Source organism: Morus notabilis, unplaced genomic scaffold, assembly GCF_000414095.1.
Source record: "Morus notabilis unplaced genomic scaffold, ASM41409v2 Scaffold257, whole genome shotgun sequence".
Taxonomy (NCBI): Eukaryota; Viridiplantae; Streptophyta; class Magnoliopsida; order Rosales; family Moraceae; genus Morus; species Morus notabilis.
The window spans coordinates 286822-303713 of NW_010356831.1; the positions used below are offsets into that span (position 1 = coordinate 286822).

General features: G+C 34.2%; 2 protein-coding genes across 2 annotated transcripts in view; both read right to left on the reverse strand.

The window, feature by feature from the left end:
- Positions 1-2647, reverse strand: part of LOC21393445 (SWI/SNF complex subunit SWI3A) — a 3466-nt gene extending 819 nt beyond the window's left edge. Inside the window, exons 1-5 of the mRNA XM_010088691.2 lie at positions 2415-2647; positions 1780-2318; positions 720-1217; positions 225-400; positions 92-141 (exon numbers count right to left, since the gene is read on the reverse strand). Of these exons, the coding sequence (XP_010086993.2) occupies positions 92-141; positions 225-400; positions 720-1217; positions 1780-2318; positions 2415-2634 (1483 nt within the window). The 5' untranslated portion in view covers positions 2635-2647. The remainder of the gene's footprint in view (positions 1-91; positions 142-224; positions 401-719; positions 1218-1779; positions 2319-2414) is intronic.
- Positions 2648-8235: 5588 nt separating this feature from the next.
- Positions 8236-11406, reverse strand: LOC21393446 (60S ribosomal protein L7a-2). Its single transcript, XM_024162071.1, has 7 exons — positions 11326-11406; positions 11183-11230; positions 10883-11084; positions 9361-9530; positions 9111-9239; positions 8923-9015; positions 8236-8593 (listed from the first exon to the last, which is right to left on the reverse strand). The coding sequence occupies exons 1-7, from the start codon at positions 11326-11328 to the stop codon at positions 8462-8464; spliced, it is 777 nt and encodes a 258-aa protein (XP_024017839.1). The 5' UTR covers positions 11329-11406; the 3' UTR covers positions 8236-8461.
- Between the last annotated feature and the right edge of the window lie 5486 nt (positions 11407-16892).

Here is a 16892-nt window from a genome sequence, read left to right on the forward strand (position 1 = left end):
CGGAAGGATAACCTAAAGCCGGTTTCTCAGTTGGGGGGGGGGGGGGGGGGGAATGCCAGTTCATTTTGCATGGTGACTTCAAAACACATACCTGATTGAGTAGGCCCTTCCTTCATCTCTGAATCTTCAACCTCGACGACTCTGAAATATACAAAACATGGCAAAATCTTAGCACCATAATATCATTAAAACGCCTAAAATGATAATTCAGCAGAATATATAACCTCTTTGTCTCGCTATCTGGAATGGGAGTCGGTTGCCCATCAGTTACATAGTCGTCATCATCATAACCATCAAATATCTCCCTCGGATATGAATATTCGTCACACAAGGAAGTAACAGCAGCCTCAGCTGCAGCAGCTGTGATATGGGGGCCAACGATGGTTGACATAAGAGCTACCTAAGAGGAACACTATCAACGTTTCAGTTACACGTCTTCAGATCATAAAAATAAGCAGTTAATACAGTTTGAGGGGATTTAATAATCAAGAAAAAAAAAAGGAGGGAATTGGACAATGATGGGAGATATTCCATATTTCATAACACTAATTCTATGTTTTTCACATATAATGCTTCCAACTATACCAACAGTCGGTAGCCAAAAACAAACAAAACAATTAAATCAGTTAAAACAAAAATATAAAATACAATTTCCCCATGCATATTCCCAAACCTCGCATTAAATTTTGAAGATTCAAGACTTATTTCAAGACTCTTACCTGTTCCATAAGCGAACCACCAGGACTCGAGAGGGAAGCAGTGCGCTGTCTTTTCAAGGGATGACCATTTTCTACAGCATCTCCATTGTGCTCAACCTCATTTGTCTTCTCATGACATTGATCCCCAGTTTTCACAGTCTCTTGATTCTCAGATGAGGACGACTCAGCTTGCGTCAAACTGTTTGTGTTGCCAATGGGGTCGTTGGAATTACCCTTTTTATGGGTGGCAGAACCCAGAACTTCCCCAAAAGGCAGCTCAATGAGCTTAGCAATGCAATCAAGCTTAGTCTTTGTGGAAACATTTTGAGCAACAAGCTCCCAATCATCTCCATGCTTCAAAACAGATTCTAAGAGGAGGAAAGTTTCAGCTTCGGTCCAAACAGCTCCATGCTTATCACCCTCACGAATACACTCATTCAACTCAAAATCATCAACTGACTTATTCTCTCCATAATTCCCATTTTCGAAACATTTTGCGCAAATGCAGACGTTATCACCCTGCCAAAATTATAGTTCATATAAGTTAACGGGGGACGATAATTCCACCAAAGAGCAATATGCAAAATTAACCGGTCTTGAAATAGCAGAGGACATAAAATTTCTTGTCGAATTCAAAGGTGCAAAAACTTAAACGTTAAATGTGATTTCACAGAAACAATGCAAGCCCACCATACTATCCTATTTACAGATTGAATAATTAGGCAATGCTAGGGATCTCAAGTTATCCGCAACATTTTTTTTTTGTTTACCAAATGACGAAGCAAATGAATTATTTATTTTTATAAAAATAGTAGATATCATTACTCCTTAACAATTTCTCAAACAACTTTTTCAGGGTTGTCACTTATATCAAAAATACATTAATACAACTGAGTTCCCAAGAGAAGAAATTGCTCGAGTTCAAGTACCTAACACTGCGACTAAAACAATATAAAAGAATAGGCAAAAAGAGCACCACAATTCAAACAGGCTTAAGTTCTCTAAATAATAATAACAACAACAACAACAACAACAACAACAACAAAAAAACATAATTCCCTGCAAGCATATTTGTATATACCTTCGTATACTTGTAGTGACCAGAATTACAACTATCTCCACAATTCCCACAAACGACATCCTTCTGCTTCATCAAATCAGCAAAAACGTCCGAATACGACGACAAAGGAGGCAACTTTACTCCACTATCAAACTTATCTCCTTTCTTTCCCACAACCGGTGGTGTTGGTGGAATAGGCTTAATCGAATTCGGTGTCGCCACCACCCGAATCCCATTCGGCACTCCTTCCTCAACCCTAACCCTAGACCTCTTCTCTTCTTCTCCGTCGCAATCTCCACCATCCGAAGACGCCGAAAAGTTGATCAGCCCCCACTTTTCGAGGAAAAGGAAAACCTTGCGGAGCAAATTGACGTCACCGACGAGAGATTTTCTGACCTCGGTGAAGGTGAGCCTCCGAGAAGGCTCTTCTCTGTACTTGTTGATGATGAAGTCCCTGTACTCCTTGTATATCTTCGGCGTTCTCGAAATCGAGCTTCCATCGAAAAACTCCTTGAGAGAAATTCTCTCGATTTCGTGGATTTCGTCCCACACGAACCAACCTGGATGAAATTCGCAGCGAAAAGGTCTGAGATTAACGAAAGCAAAACTGTGAATTGTGCGAAAATGAGGAATTAGGGTTCAGAGAGAGAGATTACTGGAGTGGCTGGGGATGGTGTAGAGGTCGAGCTCTGGTTCGTCGGGTCGGGTATGTTGAGAATCCGGGTCATTTAGGGAGAGTTCCATGTCTGCCCTGGTTAAGCGCGCGTCAAATCGTACCGAGTCCGAGTTTGAACAGACACACACACACACTCTCTCTCTCTCTCTCTCTCTCTCTCTCTCCCTCTCTCTTTCCGGCGAAAAACTGAATCCGGTCATTGATTGTCGAATCCACGTGAGTCTCACGTGCATAAAAAGTTTTGTTTGCAGTAGACTCTGCCGCAATCCTAAGTTGTGCACTACGTCATAACGTGTCATTATTTCTATTGATAAGTGTTGAAGGACTCGTCTGGCACAGTCTGATTTATGCGTTCAAAGTAGTTATTTTGATTTTGCATTTAAATTTATGAGAGAATTCATTGATACAAAATTTTTAAATTTAAATTTTTTGTAAAAATATTATAACACAATAAAATTATAGATTTAAACTCATAAATTAAACGATATCTAAAATTAGGTCTTATATATTAATATTAAGATATTACATCTATTAATAAAATAATTACACCTCATAAATGTATATATATATATATATGTGTGTGTAATGAGATTTTGCAACTATCAAAATGTATAAATATGTGAGTATATACATTTATAAAATATAAATAATATAATATGTAATATAAATGAACTACTAATAGGTTTATATTTTTTAGAAACTATCTGCTACACATATTTTTTTAATTTTGATTTTATTTTTTAAAATGTTTTGATTTGAGTCTGAGCAAATCAAACGGTGAGAAATATACACTATAGGTAAGAGTACTTTAAAAAGAATCCTAAACCATTAGTTATTTTACTAAAAGATGAAATTTGTTCCCTTAATCTTATCATAAATTTCTTTAACACTAAGGGTTTGAACTCAAAACATCTCACTCTGATATTATGTTAGCTTAACAATTCATTCTAAAAGCTTTAAACTGTTAAGAAATTAGCCAACAATAGTTTTTTTATTTTAACAACCATATTTATATTTATTTTTATATTACAAATATCATTTTATCATTCTCAATAATGTCTAGTCACTCCCACCTAAAAATCTCACCTTAATCTAAGTTTAAAAAATGGTTAATAAACAACTTTTCACTACAAAATAAGTTGATTCTAGATCACAAGGATATTTTGTCGTTCTGGAAAATATTCTAATCATTTTCACTCCAAAAGTTCCATTGCAAAACTGCTTCCAAAAACATCATACGCTCATTTTCTTTTCTGCAATACCTTCTTCATTAGCGTCTTTTTATCTGGACGATATTGTCATTCTCACCAAGAAGCTCCCAAAGCCCTATTTTTTATACACCCTCAGCTACCAATTTCAGCACTCATAGACTAAAATGAAGGCAACTTTAACCTTATAGTATATTCAATTATTTTATTATGTTTTTATTTTATTATTAATCTAACAATTACTATTCGAGCATTTTTCTCTTTTTTTATCACAAAAATGCGCTATCCCTTTTACACCTTTGATACGAAAAAGAAAAACAAAAAATATTCATTTGTAAGTCATTTAGGATGATTAAAATGATAAATTGAGTTCTTACTTATAATCCTACAAAAGATCGAGGATTTAAACTACAATCTATGTGGGACTCATTTAAAGAACCCATATTTCAACAACTACATAGTGATCCTCACAATAGTTTTTTTCGTGCTCATCATATACTAATTTTAGGGTTTAAAGTAGGTGTTTTGAGCTTATAAGATTATCGTTGAGACTTAATAACTCTATGAAATAAAGTTATTTTACTAATTTTTGTGCTTTGTGCATTTAAATTGGCTAAGTTTTTGAAGTTTTAGATATTTTTAATTTAATTGTGTGTAATTTTAATTTGGTTTATTTTAGTTTGAACTTTGATTTCATTTTAATTTATTTCAATTTATCCTAATATTTATCATGTTATCTTGTAACTTTTTAACGTAACATAGTGACACTAAAGTAAGTTACTATATTTCATTCAATGTTAGATGACAGCTTGTACTAACATGGTAACATTGGAGTAAGTTACTACGTTTCATTTAGTGTTAGATTAAAGTACATTCATAATTTATGAAGGAACAAACAAATTTTATTTTGATGGTAAATTATAAATTTATGAACAGAACTAAAAAAATATCTTATATTAGTAAAATTATAAATTTTCATCGTAAATCTAAGATTTATAAAGGAATATAAATTATTATAATGGTAAATCCTAAATTCACACTATAAGTCCAAGATTTACGAAGAAACACAATTCACTAACTCCTTCAAATTGAAATTCAATCGCTGGTGACAGCAATCAAAAGAAATAAGAGCTAATGATGAGAGAGAAAATAGCATACCCATAAACAACAAATTAGAAAGGAGAGGAAGAGATAGGAAAGAGGGATAGATGAATAAAATAAAATTAAAAAGGAAAAGATTGATTGAAAAATAAAAAATTCATCATGTCCCGTTTATTTCGTTGATTTAAATTTTAATGATTCAAACTTTTTGATTTGAACTGTGATTTAAATTGACATTTAGATGTATAGTTAAAGTTTTAATTTGAACATGAAATAAAATTCAAATCTGTATTTAGTAAGTGTGAAAAGCAAAAAAATGGACACTTTTTTACTATTTAAAAATGATTTGAACAGTTGAACTTGAAAGGAAAGCTAAAGTCCAGTTCAAAATGATTTAAGCAGTTGAACTTAAAAAGAAAGCTAAACTCTAAGTTATACTATTTCACTTAGTTTAAATCAAAATTATAATTCAAACTACATACTTACTAAACTAAACATCAGTTCAAACTGTGCTTATTAAACATCACATGATTATTGCACAAGCACTTTTAACATCAAAGTTTTTATTCTTTTTCCGCCTTTGAAAATACTCTATGGATCGTCTTCCAACCTTCCATTATAGGGTAAATTTCAATGATAGCACTCTTGAATATAATATTATTATTTTTAACACCACTTTTGTATACTTTCACAGTTAGCATCACCATGTCAGCAGTGTGAGGGTGAAATACATTTTATGCCACTTAGGTCAAAATTATCATTTAAAAGCACCTCAAAGAGATTCTCAACTCTCTCCCGCCCACTATCTCTCCCTCTACACCACATTTTCGGCTCTCTCTCTCTCTCTTTCTCTCAAGTTTGGTTTTTCTCTCTACTTAGTCTTTCTCTTCCCTACGCCCTCATTCCCTCGTCGCCAATATTCCGGTTGTGTACCAGATCAAGGTTGGTACATAATTTTTTTTTGTTTTTCTTTTCTTTTTGTCTTTTTAAATTTATTTTTCGGGAGACTTAAAATTGTTAGTACATTATAGACTGGGTTGAACTTAATGTGATAGGAATTGAAAATATCCTTCGTCAATTTGAGATTTTGAATGATTTATAACTAATATGTAAACTGATTGTAACGACCAACACATCAAAGACATAGTTGACCTTGGAAGTCATAGTATTATGACTCATAGTATTATATTTCCGGTCATAATACTATGACCGGTCAGTCATAACAGTATGAGCCATTGTCTATGAGTCAAATTATAACAGTATGAGTCAAAATGGAAGGTCCTAGTCCGGTCATAGTATTATGACCGGCCATGAGGCAGTCATAGTGATATGACAGGCCGATCATAATATTATGACTGATTATTTTAATGACCCGTAGTGTTATGACCGGCCGTTACACAATGTTATGACTGGCCATTTCTAATGACTCGATGACGACTAGGAGTAATTGCTTGTTGATTAACAATTATTATTTTTAAAATTATTTAGGAATGGCTGATGGATTGAACGTCTTCATCAAGTACAATGGACATTGGGACTGTGCTTCGAGATACGTTGGTTGTGAAATGAAGGGAATATTGGTCTCCACCAACACAACTTATATTGGTCTTATAGATTTGGTGAGAAATGTGCTTGGGATTCGGCCATAAGGAAAAAGTTTATCCTTAAGATATGTTATTAAAGATGAAGAAGCTCCTGTGAAGATATTGTCTAACTATGATGTCACATTCTACCTGCAATTGAAGAAGAGGGATGTTCACTCGCTCAACAAATTTTCAATATGTGTCGATATAGTGGATGAGTCAATGGCTGAAGCGTTGCCACCTGAGATAGGAGAAAGCAACAACATTCCGGTGAAACCAACTAGGGTTTCATGTCATAGTGATGAAGCCGAGCAAAATATTGGTGTCGGCAATATCGGCACGGATTTGAAAATGGTAAATTGTGCGGTGGTCATAAGACTATGACCGTTCATAAAATTGCGCGGTTATAGTGGAGTCATAATACTATGACCACCATAAAGCTGAGTCAGAGATCAAAAAATGAGCACAATGACAATAAAAAATTTTAAATAATTGACCTTAATATTTGCTTTAACTTCCTCCTCTTCCCATTGTGTTAGTATCAACGGTATCTCTTCCTCCAAAGCTTTTATTTTCTTCTAAGATGACAAAAAATGGTTAAAAAAATAATAAATACATAAAAAACACAAATAAACAAGAAAAACAAACAAAGTTGTTAACCAAAATACTATGACTGGCACACTAAGAGTCTGACCATTGTGCGGTCATAGTACTATGACCGGAGATCATAATTCTATGACCGTCATGCAGGCTCGCTCATAGTGTTATGACTGATGGTCGGTCATAGCATTATGATCGGTTGGTAATTGTATTATTACCGGTCATAAGGCAGTCACAGAGTGCGGTCACAGTACTACGACCGACGGTCATAATGCTATGACCGTAGGGTCATCAATCAGGCAGTCACATTATGAGCCTACCTGCCTGATGGGCGGTCATATCATTATGACCGTCCATCATAGTACTATGACCGCATGCTGTGACTGTCTTATGACATGCCTGTCATAATGCTATGACCGCCTATCAAGCAGAGTCACAGACCAAATAAGGAGCACAATGACAATCAAAAATTTCAAATAACTGATATTATATGTTTTTATCTCCTCCTCCAAAGCCTTTATTTTCTTATAAGATGACAAAAAATGGTAAAATAAAAAAAATAAACAAAAAAAGCCAACAAAGTTTTCACCATTGTCTCAAAATCCGCCATTTACCTCGTTAGTTCTCATGGTTGATTTCTCCGACGAAGAATGTTAAAAGGGTGAGGTTTTCTCAGTTCGTGTTTCTAGGTTAGGCGTTGATTTCTCCGCCGAAGGTTCGTGAGTTCTCGTTGCGTGCTTCTGAGTTCATGGGTTCGTGTGTTCTGAGTGGCTATCATGAGTTCTCACTGCGTGGGTTCTCGCTGTCGTGAATTCGTCAATACTCAAAATGATAAACGGTGGTGGTAGTCGGAGTTTCTTAGCCCGTTTAATTAGAGGATTCGTTCTTTAATTTGAATCATGATTCATGATTCGCTACAATATTTTCTCACATAAAAAACACGTAAATTAAAAATGATTCTAATCCATGAACTAAACGGGCTGTTAGTCTGTACACACCCGCGTTCTTACTCCTCTCTCTATTTTGAATATTTGAAATTTATAAGACTCCAAAATATTTTCAAAATTTTAAAAATAAAATAAAACACAATTGTCATTTTAACTCAAGCAAAAACAACCTAACATACTTTTACTGATTGTTAAAGTAAGCAAAATTAATACTAAAAATAATAATAATTTATTCACAAGTGTTATTATTGAAATTTACCCTTCCATTATATTATGAACCCAATCACTATCATTTTCATTTACGCAGTGAATTATACATACTTAACAAAACCTCTGACAGCCCAATAAATAAATAATAAACGAGCACTAAAGTGATCCTCGAATTAAATAAAAATACTTCAAATTAAAACCAAGAAGAGAACTAAAGGTTGTCTTGGATGTTAAACCAGATGAAAAGAACATCCGCACTCTATTTGTAGCTACACGGTCCTTTTCAAGTACACAAAAAGAAAGAGCAGGAAAATAGCCATGAAAATCAATAAATAGGAAAGAGGCTCATCCAATTCCAGGTCTAATGTGCTTATGGTCTTAGCTCAGCCTCTGAGCGGCTTCCTTGGCCAAAAGTTTTTCCTTGGCCCTGGTCTTGGCCTGTGATTTGGAGCCCATGATACCACCTCCCCACTTCTTTCTGTACTCATCGTACTTGTCGTTAAAGTTAGCCTGAAATGCAAATACAATCTCGCATTAAGATTGGAGAACGAAGAAACAAAATCCAGAATTAAGATTGGAGAACGAAGAAAGTAATGAAAAAGAACATTTTGTAGGAGTTAATGCATATTTACGAAAATAGAACCGCTAGCACCACCCTATCCGTCACTTTCTACATTTCATTATTTGACACGTGAATTCTACTAACGTGATATATTATCATTCAAATAGAAAATGAGATAGTGGAGACGTGTCAAAGAATGAATATAGAGAGTGACAAAAAGAGCAATAGAAAAAATGATGCTAGCATTTCTCAAAAGAAAATGTGGTTTTGAATATACCTTGATGGCCTCCAGGACTTTGCTGAACTCCAACTTGTCCTCATTCTTCACTGTTGTCAAGCACAATGCAGCCGCTGTTTTCTTGTGGACAATCTGTTAGGACAGTGACATGAACAAATCGATCAGTAAACAAGGAAACACAAATTTTATGGAGCAAAAAACAGCAAGACAAACAAAGTAGAAAGTACCGATCCCAAACGCGATTTCCCCTTGACGATACAGTAAGGGATCTCCATCTTTCTGCACAAGGCAGGGAGCCAAACGACCAACTCAATAGGGTCAACATCATGAGCGATCACAACCAATTGTGCCTTATTCTGTGAAGAAAACAGAAGCAATGTTATTATTACATATCATGTTCTTCCATGCATACAACAAGATTCTTTACACAAAACCATCACTCCTACAAAATTATACTAGTTTTAAGTATTTAACTACCTGCTCAATCAGGTAGGTGACATGGTTGAGCCCATATTTCACGACAATGGGCTTCTTGGCTTCCGCAGTTTTCCCTTCAGCCTCAGCTTGGGCACGTTTCAGAAGACGTTCCTTCTTCTCTGCTTTGTCTTCAGGCCTATACTTAAGGAGCAACTTGAACAGACTTGTTGCTGCATATAGTTAACAAGTATTCAAACGTCACTATCAGCATCATCAACATTCCAGAAAAGAGATTAACTTGAAAGAAAAACAAGATAAACAAAGTACAAGTACACGGTAGAAAACAAAATCAGAACTCAAGATATGTGTTTACTGGGTTAATAGCATGATACAACTTGAAATTAAATAGACCAATCAGGATAACTGCCACACCACCCTTTATCCCCTACAATGAGACCTTCCATCCCATCTTAAACCACACAATTCCTACTGTTATCACAGATTTCTAAGGTACGTTATCATTTCTTAACAACCAAACATATGAGAGATTCTTGGATCAACCTTGAAAGTAGTAACATCCAACCAAAAAAAAACAAACACAAATAAACAATATAAACTTGGAATTTGTGATTGAAGACTAAAAGAAAATAGCCAAACACATATAAATCTGGACTTATCAATATGGCAGAACAAGTACACAAATCAGAAATTAAGAGCACGTTTAGAACTCGTTCCAAAATGATTTTATTTTTTTGTATGAAAATGAAAACATTTTCAATCTCAGAAAGAAATTATTTTTAAAAATGCATTTGGTAGTTTATCAAGATATTGTTTTCAGTGTAAAAAAACCTATTAATGTCTCTCTTTCTCTCTCTCTACTCGAGAGAGGAGAAGATAAAAACAAAAAATGAAAAACGACTAAAAGTCATTTTTCATTTCTCTCTCATTTTACACTAAACTAAAAAAATCATTTTCATTTATGTTTTTTGTCTTTATTGCGCAAAACGCCGTTTTGAAAACATTTTCATTTTTTCTCTCAAAAAACGTGAACAACAAAAACGGAATCAATTCCAAACATGGCCTAAGTTTTTATATGGCAGATTATTCACACGATACAACTAAGAACTAAATTAATCAATCACGATAGCTGGCATTCTACCCTGTATTCATCACAAGAGACCTTTCACCCGACTTAAACACAATTCTTACTGTTTCCCTGATTTCCAAACTATATCATCGTTTCTAAAAAACCAAAGTATGAGAGTTCCATTTAATATGAATCAATCTTAAAGTCGAGGCTCCTAAAATGGAAAAAAAAAAATAGGGAACAATGATAATAAATATTAAGTACACATCAATTAAATAACAAATCTTGCTATTTTCACATTTGCAATAGGGAAAAGACTACACTTAAAAGTATTGCATATTCAAATCTTAAGCTAATGCCATCTCGTGTGTACAACAATAATCCATTTCATTTCATGACAAAGTCTTACAATCATTACAAAAATCAGCTCCGAACAATATTCAAAAACGCGAATTTGTCAAGAGCGAATAATAAGATTGACGGTCCGATCAATACCTAGGTTCTTATCCAAGGTCTTGGTGAACTGGTTTAGAGCTGGAGGGACCTTCAATCTCTGCTTAAGAATTCTCTTCTTCCTCTGGATTTGAACAGTCTTCGGCCACTTCACGAACCTGTGCAAATCCCTCTTCGGAGGCAAAGCCCCGCCGATTCCAAACTGCTTCGGACGCTTCTCGAACAACGGATTGACAACCTTCTCCTACAAAAACCAAAACCGAATCCAAAATCAAAATCCGAAATCACACAAACCGATTATAGCAAATGCGAAACCGTAGAAATGAGATAAGAGAAAGTTACAGGCTTCTTCTTGGACGAAGCCGTCAGCTTTACTCCTTTCTTCGGGGCCTGCAAAACAGCGACGAAGTGAGAGCTTTGAAAATGGAGAAATCGGAAGATATGGCGATCGGAAAAGGATTGCAACGACGGCGATGAATTATTACCATGGCGAGTAGATCTTCTACTGCGTCTTAGGGTTTCTTGTGATGGGAAGAAGGAAGCTGGGTTGCTTGGAGGCTGTTGTGAGTTAGGGTTTAGAATATATACGGTCGTGTTTTATGGTCATTTCGGGTTTTCTGTTCTTCGATTCGGGCGGCTGGGTACCCGTTTAATGTTTGAGTTGTGGGCTTAAAGGGCTTTAGATTGGGCTTTCTTTCTTGTGCATAAGGCTCGTTAAAGTCGTGGTAACCATCTCTGTTTGGTATTTTTTTTTAAAATAGGTTTTAATGTTTTTTAAAATTAGAAAAAAAGGAAAATTTTTAAGCTGTTGCAAAATTATTTCAAGTTTTTTTAACAGAAATAATTTTGCAAAATAATTTTTAAGCTGTTGCAAGATTATGATCACTATTAAAGATATATATATAAATAAGACAACCAAATACATGATAAGAATATGGGATACAAAAATGTCAGTGCTTGGACCAACGACATTACCCTACAAATCAATAATTATCAATTTTGTTTCTTTTTTTTTGTTTTAAAAAATAGAAAGCCAAAGTAGGTTACCATATTTTTTTCAAAAAATTAAAATGATAAACTAAAAAAAACTTTTCTATTTTTATTTTTATATTTTTTTAAGAATAAAAACGCAAACGTTGTCAAATTTCATTGTGCTTTTGCTTTGTGCAGTTGGGTCAAACCCATGCTGAAACTAAACCTACTCGTGCCTCTGCCTACTCCCATGGAAATCTACGTGGCTACATCGTTGGTTCAACAGGGGTCCCAATGAGGCGTGCCGCAACCTAGCTCGACATATATGTACATTGCCGACTCTTTTATGCTTCGTTTATTTCACCGTTTTGAGTTTTCAGTTCTAAGTTTATACAGTAAAAAGTTCTCAGAAAATGTCACATCTTAACTCGAATTGAAAACTCGAATCCGCGAAGTGAACGAGGCCTTATGAGTTCAAATAAGTGATTTTAATTTTAAATTTAAATTTTGTCTATTAAAAGAAATTTTTTTTATTCAAGTTTCTTAAAAAAGAATATAATCAGAATCATGTGTTCAAGTGAGTAAATTAAACCGGTCATACATCTCATTAATGCCACTACTAAGGTCATACAACAATGAGGCATCCGTGTTTTTTTTTTTTTCCTAAGTACATTAAAAATCAATCCGTGAAGAGTTTTCAAATGGTTTTGTTTTTATTATGAAAATAGAAATGAACAATCATTTTAAAAACATTATAAAAAAGGCCTCATAATTTTTTGATAATGGTCATGAGACTATTTATGAAATCGCATTTAGTTATTTTCTTAGTATATAGATTGTTTTGATATAAGAAAAGTTCTAAAACATGTATAATTTTAGAAAATGAAAATGAAAATGTGAAATTTGCTTTTTAAGTATTTTCTTAACAAAAATATCCTCAAAATTTTTTCCCTGTTTTTGTATTCATTTGCTAATCAAATACAATTTAAAAAATATTTTCGTTTTCATGCCTCAAAAACCGCAAAAAAACATTTCAAAAAACAACTTGGTTTGCTACAAACGGCACCGATGCACTTCATAACAACATCTTCGTTGTCGGGAAGACTTTAATACTGTAGAACTCAAAGCACGGTTAATAAAACTAATTTAATTTGTATTAAAAAGATACATCAAGATCGAAAATTACATAAATACCCAAAGATCATAGGGAAATAGTAAAAAATATTCCAATATGAAAAACTTAATAAAGTATATAGGCCAACTTTTAGTTATAGAAATTAATAGACCATAACTTATCAAGTTATGGTTCATAATCAGATAAATTATGGACAAACTTATCAAGTTATGGTTCATAGCCAGACAAGTTATGGACAATAACTTGTCAAGTTATGGTTCATAACCAGACAAGTTATGGACGAAAACAGTAATTTAGTCTATTTATTAACTTATATAAACTATTGACCTATTAATTTTAATTCATCTCAAGTCTTAGTATATTTTTCTCTTTCTTCCAATATCATAATGTATGATAGACTCGAAACTAATTCTAACTTTTGCTATTACCAAACACTCATGGCACTCTCTATGCCATACAAAGCAAGAGCAAAGTTGCTCTATTAAAGTTGAGATTGGCCTCCAAGTTTTGGCAGCACCCTGTCCCAAAGTGCCATATATAACACATTGTCGTCCTGTTAGGTAATGGAACGCATAAGTGTTATATAGCACATGTTACTCATCTGGTCCTAAAGCGTTATATAACAATTGTTACTCGTCCGGTTAGGTTTGCAGGATGTGTGTACTATTATATAACACATGCTATTCATCTGGTTAGGCAGTATGGTCAGAGTTAAGGATGGCAACAGGACGGTTTTGTGGCTGAGCGATCTTCTCACCAACCCGCCCCGCGAATAAAAATACTCACTGTACCCATCTTATAAACCCGCATAAATTACTGGGTTACGAGATGAATTGCCATCATTAGTTCGAGATATTTGTGATGCCTCATTTACTCGATTAATTAGTTTCATTGAAAATAAATAATTAAATAATAAAGGAAATGCAGTTTTAAATTTTAATCTATATTATGCACTAGATTATACTTAAAATTATATATTATAGCATATTATGCATAATTTATCTAATTTAAAAATATAATATTATTAAACAGGAGGGAAAAAGGAGAATAAGGCTGGGAACCTCTAGATCTGTCCCCGCTCTGCGACCCGCAATGGATTAAAAGTTTAACCCATTTACAATCCAAATCTGTTTAAAGCAGATTTTCTCCACCCCGTTTAATGTGAATCTCTACAAATAAATGAGTTAACATGTAAAATTTTCATGTCTAGTAAGAGTTGACTTCAACAAAAACTCTACATTTTCTATGCTCATAACATATAAAAGTGATGTGCATAGATAATGTTCGTTTACCATCAACAAGTGTTGTGTGGCTAGTATTTGTTTGTTTTTTTTTTTCAAAGGTTTCGTTGAGTTTTTAGATAACGCTTATTGATTCATGTTTTGTCGATCATAGGACAGTGACCATCAACTCATACGTGATGTTACTAAATTTCCCATTGTGTTTGTAGGAGTTAGTTGTGTAAAATTGTTTGATTTGATTTATTAGGTTTCATTCGTTTTATTGTTTGAATCATAACTTAAACTTTTTGTTACAATATTTTTTCTTATAAAAATTCAAATTTAACATGTTTTTCCGTAGTATTTTATCTCACATCAATTTATTTTTTAACTCAAATTTACAACTTGAATTTGTGAAATGTATGGGGCCTTTAATTTCTTCGAGGCCACTAACTAGAGATTAGCAATGGAAGAACAACCATGCAACGTTTGAGTTTAACCTTCAAGCCAAATATATTACTTTTGGTGTGAAAGGAAGCGGGGCTGAATTTAATATTGATAATGATTATGATGATGATGATAATAATAATAATAATGTTCAAATTTTGTTGCCACATTATTTATTTTCATAAAATTTAAATTTTTGTTTAAATTATTATTTTCAAACTTATAAATCAAACGAGCCAAATAATAATTGTATAACTGCAATTAATCAGAACAACTTTGTTGATTCATGATTGTGCTCAAATTAAACAAGACATGCATGATATGCATTTAGAAAATAAACGTTGTAAGATTTTATGGATATGAACCTTTAAAAAATAGGATAAGAGATTTGATTATAAGCTTTTGCACACTAAAAAATGTTAAAACAATAATTAGGATGCAATATTTATAATAAGGGATTCTTATCCTCCCATCTCCATGCATTCACAATTACATAGTTGAGTCTCACTGAAGTTTAATATATATTTAGTGTTGACGGCATAAATGACCATCTTCAGAGGAACCAAACCTCTAGATTGAAATCCGATTCTACAATATCAAAATACCATCAACGAATTAATTAAAGTGAAAATAAATGGATAACTCAAGAATTTAAAGTGGTTCGACCCATTATGACCTACATCTATTATGATTTTCATTGAATTTATGAGATTAATACATTAACTCTCTTACATGCTCTCGTATTTATAGGCCCTTTCTCTTGAGTAATAGTCTCCCGTAGGTGTAACCGTCCAACCCACGTTTTCACTTCCATTATTCTCGCTTCCTTATGGATGTGAACTCTTACCTCCCTCGTTTGTAATCCGTACCTCGTAGGATTGCTAACGTGGTAATTTCTTTATTCCCCATGTGAAAGAGTTGGCGATTTCCAAGCACCTCTTCAGATGCAAATTCTCTATTTCTAGTCCACGTGTGACATGACGGTTACTCCAATATATCCTAATAACCCGAATGATGTGGGGTGGTTGATGAAGAGGTTTTCCTCATTTCTCACGTGGGAAGTAAGGTGAGGGGCTAGGCTTATTTTAACTCGCCCTACTCCAAGGCAACTGTCCTAGGGTACCGGACTTGAGGTATAAAGAGCTCAAGGTATTTAGCTTAAGGCATTGAGCTTCGAATACTTCACCTCGAGCTCAAGGTATTGAGCTCAAATCCGGACTTTCAATTTCGAGGTGGACTTCGTGAGACGTTATTTTAGATTCAGGGAAACATATTAGCATAACACTACTTGATGTACTCCTTCTCACTTACCTCCTTGAAGACCTCCTCACTTACCTCTCTAAGGCACTTCCCCTCACTTAACTCCTTGAGGTACTCCTCACTTACCTCCTTGAGGAGCTCCTCACTTATCTCCTTTATGTAATCCTTCTCACTTACCTCTTTAAGGACCTCTTTGAAGACCTCCTTAAGGACCCTCTCACTTACCTCTCCGAGGTACTCCTTTGAGGACCTCCTTGAGGTACTCCTCACTTACCTCCTCAAGGTACTAGGCTTAACTTTCTTAGATCAACATACCCAGCTCAAAGTACTAAGCTCAAGGTATTGAGCTCAGGATACCAAGCTCAATTTGAGCTTTGAGTTATGATGTATCTTACGTGGAATGCCATGTTAGACTTGTGAAAAATTATGGTATAACATTTAGAAAAGATAAGTTCCATGTGGGAACCATACTGCTATCGATACATTTAATTGTTGTACCAATAACAGCTGTGACTTTTTAATTAGTGAATGTATTTAAATAAGCCACAAGGGCACAAAGACATGCACAACATCTTCCATGTCATATACGCATATGGTGCATTTAGGGTACAAATTTTGTTACATTTTACACTTCCACATAGAAAATCATTTTTAAAACCAACACTTCTTTCACCCACTATTGCGTGCCATCCAAAATCCACATAATTTATTTTTATTCCTTAACCATCCACCAATGGCAATTTTAATCCATGAACACGATGTATCTAAATGAGGAAGAATCTCTCGTAGACTTAGAAAGTTTGAAGTCTTAAGACACAAGAAAAACCACTTCTCACAAAAAAAAACCACATATTTTTTTCCTTTCCAACGAAGGATAACTCTACTTCGAGGGTACCTAACATAGAGTTTCAATTAGACAATAAGTACGGTTGATGTTAGTCTTTTATAAATCATCGCACATCGTGTGATTTGAATTTAATGGTTGCGATGAGTCAATACTATCAGTAGAATTATAAGT